The sequence below is a fragment of the Pinus tabuliformis genome, chromosome 5_1 (assembly GCF_031772625.1).
Source record: "Pinus tabuliformis cultivar Carrire ecotype Pingquan chromosome 5_1, CPIR1, whole genome shotgun sequence".
In the NCBI taxonomy this organism is placed as follows: Eukaryota; Viridiplantae; Streptophyta; class Pinopsida; order Pinales; family Pinaceae; genus Pinus; species Pinus tabuliformis.
In genome coordinates, this window is record NC_142305.1 from 86,419,165 (window position 1) to 86,423,241 (window position 4,077).

At 33.6% G+C, this 4,077-nt stretch overlaps 1 protein-coding gene across 1 annotated transcript; it reads right to left on the reverse strand.

Annotated features, from left to right (window-relative positions):
* Nucleotides 1-1,217: 1,217 nt before the first annotated feature.
* LOC149163575 (F-box only protein 6-like) lies at nt 1,218-2,905 on the reverse strand. The gene has a single exon (XM_089430771.1). The coding sequence runs from the start codon at nt 2,627-2,629 to the stop codon at nt 1,445-1,447; it is 1,185 nt and encodes a 394-aa protein (XP_089286897.1). The 5' UTR covers nt 2,630-2,905; the 3' UTR covers nt 1,218-1,444.
* Between the last annotated feature and the right edge of the window lie 1,172 nt (nt 2,906-4,077).

Consider the following 4,077-nt stretch of genomic DNA (forward strand, 5'->3'; position numbering starts at 1 on the left):
GATATTGTCCACATCACCATAACCCAGAATACGGTCACTTGCAAAAGAGTTTAGGTTGAAGGATGATTGAATAGATATATTTTTACAACTCAACATCATTTGCTTGTTTCTGGTGTTAGTGCATCTCTCTTTAATCAACCTCAATTGAATCCGAGAAAAACATGAACTCCTCACTACAAAAATGGCAAGAATCCCAAACTGAATTGACTTCCACTCCCACAGCTGCTTTAATTTAAATCTCCAACTAGGGTTGGAGGACTTCCATAGAGAACAAATATAAGATGGTATGGTCTTCCAATTTGTTCAACGAATATATAATATATAAACCCTTCTCCGTTGTAATAGTGAAATTGTATACATACAAGTGGACACGTGACTTGTTCTTAATTAGTCATATGTATATATAGATAGCAAGAGCTAACGAGCATATTATAGGGCATTAAATGTCCGACTACATGCGCCCCCATTAGCTCTTTAACACACTCGCGCATATTTTTTATTTATCTATCACCGCGCGCACGTGTGTTAAAGAGCTAACGGGCGCGTGTAACCGGGCATTTAATGCCCTATAGTATACCCGTTAGCTCTTGCTTATATAGATAACCTTTTCCTTTGCAACAAGATGACAATTTTACAATCAAATGACATGATGCATAAAACTTGTGCGAGTGGACAGGTGACATGTTCTTATAGGCTATGTACAGCTCCCCACGGGTTCGACGTAATTAAGTGAAATAAAATATTTATAACTATAAATTTTATTAAAACTTTCACTTTCAATAAAATATAAAAAATCTAATTTGTTTCATGCCTAAATAGAAAATAAAAATTAAAACTTTCATTTTCCAGTTACACGCATAAATTAAAAATGAATTGAGGGAAAATAAAATACGGATGATTTGACTTTTGAAACCAATACGCAAGTTAACTTTCACTTTCAATAAAATATAAAAAATCTAATTTGTTTCATGTCTAAATTAAAAATAAATATATAGAAAATAAAAATTAGAACTTCCATTTTCAGTTACACGCATAAATTAAAAATGAATGGATGGAAAATAAAAATTAAAACTTCCATTTTCCAATTACACGCATAATGGAAAATAAAATACGGATGATTGACTTTTGGAACCAATATGAAAGTTAACTTTCACTTTCAATAAAATATAAAAAATCTAATTTGTTTAAGGTCTAAATTAAAAATAAATATATAGAAAATAAAAATTAAAACTTCCATTTTCCATTTACACGCATAAATTATTATTTACTAAACATAAAATCATGCAAACTTCTGATCTCCAACTAATTCATACTTACAAACTGGATTAGGGTAGACTTCCATTTCTTAACTCAACTCAACTCTTCACTATTTGTAAACATAGAAATGACTGCCATTATTTCATGGCATTCAAATTTCTCCACCTAAATCTTCTCGTAAATATACCTATGTATACGTCACTTCAACATCTGGCCTCGGTTCTAATACCATGCTGTTCAATCGGACATATCTGTAATGTGCATACGCTGGAGGACACTCTGGAAGCCAACTCCAGGAGCCGTCCAGGAGATTGTAGGTCACAATTTTCGTACTCTCATGTGTTCTGAAGCATATGTATTCACCCACTCTAATGCATTCGAACCAGGTCGAGCAGGAGCTTCCCCTAAACTCGTCGCACACCGATGCAGGCATTCTCCCAATTTCCGTCCAGCAATAATGAAGCTTGCAGTTTTGATTACATTCCCAGATGACCAAATCTTTCAATATGTGATCCTCCTCTATTGCTCCAACAATCAAGAGATCACAGCCTCGTCTGGACGACAACAAGCGAGGCCAATAATGGTCATTTTTATCCGTTGCTGGCAACGGTATTATGGTTGCGTTGCCCTCCTTGATGTTGTATGCCACCACTTGACCATCATCACAACCATGCAGGCTCGTAGTCAAGCAGTAAAAGAATTCTTTACAGAAAATCATGGTGTCCATCATTAACCCCAAATTGTCCGGCAGGGTGCCTGTGGTCCTCCATGATTTTGAAAGCGAATCATATGCTTCCACTGCAACCACTGAATTACTTGTAGTCTTCATGCCAATCACCAACACGACATAACTATCCAATTCATCCCCGGCAACAATTCCCTTAGCCATAACATGAATTTCGCTAGGCATTTGAGGAAGCGAGAAAACAGTCCTGTTCAGAGGATTGCAAACGGAAAGCCTGGGGAGTGTTGCCATGTTTCCCCAGCGGGCAGTGGGCATGACATCCAGCAAGAGCATCCCAGAAGCAGATCCTCTGTAATTTACTTGGCCAGACACAACCTTATGATGTTGCAGGAAAGACAGAGATAACGGTCGCCATGAATTGGTGAAGAATGAGTAAAGGAGAAACGGCAGTTCCAGCTTGGGCGTGCAAAGCAGAAGCCACGGTTGCCTACTCCCTATCATGCGAATGAAATGATTGGAGGAGAGGAGATGGTTCCAGTCCTTGCAAACGCAGCGCAGTCGATAACAGCATTCCAATGGCAGACGCTCCATGATCTGTATTTGGAGATCATGAGGGAACTCAGGCCATGGACAGCTTGATGAATATTGGATGAGGTCATTACCAAATTGGATTTGCTCGTCCGCCATGAGATCAAAGCAGGGAAAGAAGGAATGAAATGGTGATGCTAGAGGAGAGGGTTGCTTTATCAGAACCCCCAGAGTCTTCGTTCGTTACATCTGACAACCAATTCTGATTTGATCGTTTCGATTCCATAACCTCACAGCTGTAATTCGATTCTGACTTGATGACCTCCAGAAAATAAAATTAGTTTGGATTGCGACAAGTTTAATGCCGGCCACAGCAAACTTATTATCATTACTAAAATAAAAGATATTCATGAAGAGGCGGTTTCACCTTTATTATTAAATGTTAATGTGCTACCATCGCCCTCTGAATATTATTATACGATGCCCTATTTCATTTACATTAGTTTTAATTATATATATAAACATGTCATTCTTCTTTTCCGCATTTTAATCTTAACAGTATTTTAAATTATTTTAATCTTAACAGTATTTAAAATTATTTATTTTCTTGAATATCAGAGAAAGCATGTTATTTTTTTTAACAGTTCTTATTATTGTTATTGGTAAACCGGTTTTAATTATAATATAAAAATATTACAATTTAAAGTTTAATAAAAAAACTAAATTACATATTACTAGAAAGGATTGATTTTAAAATTAAAATTTTGGTTACCAAAATTTTCATGGTGCAGGTAAAAGTAATTTTGAACTTAAAATATTATTGGGAACATTACTATTTGATTCGGAAGTTGATTTTAATATCCAGGTTACAATAATATTAGCTTTTATAAAATATTATTGGGAACATTACTATTTGATTCCGAAGTTGATTTTAATATCTAGGTTACAATAATATTAGCTTTTATAAAATATTATTGGGAGCATTACTATTTGATTCCGAAGTTGATTTTAATATCTAGGTTACAATAATATTAGCTTTTACGATTATAATTTGTAAGTTGTAATTTTGGTAATAGAAAAAAGAAGTATAATTGCTATAAAATCTGTAAATGTTTTTTAATTTAAAAGTTAATTTTAAAATTTTTGTTTGAAATATTATAAATTTATTAGACATGTGGTTATAAAAAATGGTAAAGAAAGGATATTAGTAATAAAAACATTTTTTGAAATATAAGTTGATTTTGATGTGTATGATTCAAAATTATTGGTTTTTTGAGTTCTTATATTGAAGTTATAATTATACTAACTATGTTAAAATAGTTATTTGATAGCGCTATGCATTTGTTTACAACAAAAGATGATGCTCACAAGCACATTAAGAAAAAAAAACAATGTTGAAATACTATCTTATTCCATAAATAGTTGTAGAAAAAATGAAAAAACAATTTTTATTGAATTGCTTATTTTAGTTGAAAAGAGGATGTCATGCTTGACTTGTCAACAATAATCTTAAAATTAACTCGCAAATTAAAAGGTGGTGTCAACAACACTGCAACCTTATATTTAAAAAGTAATGTTCTTAAAAGTGGCCTCCATTTTCTTTGCGA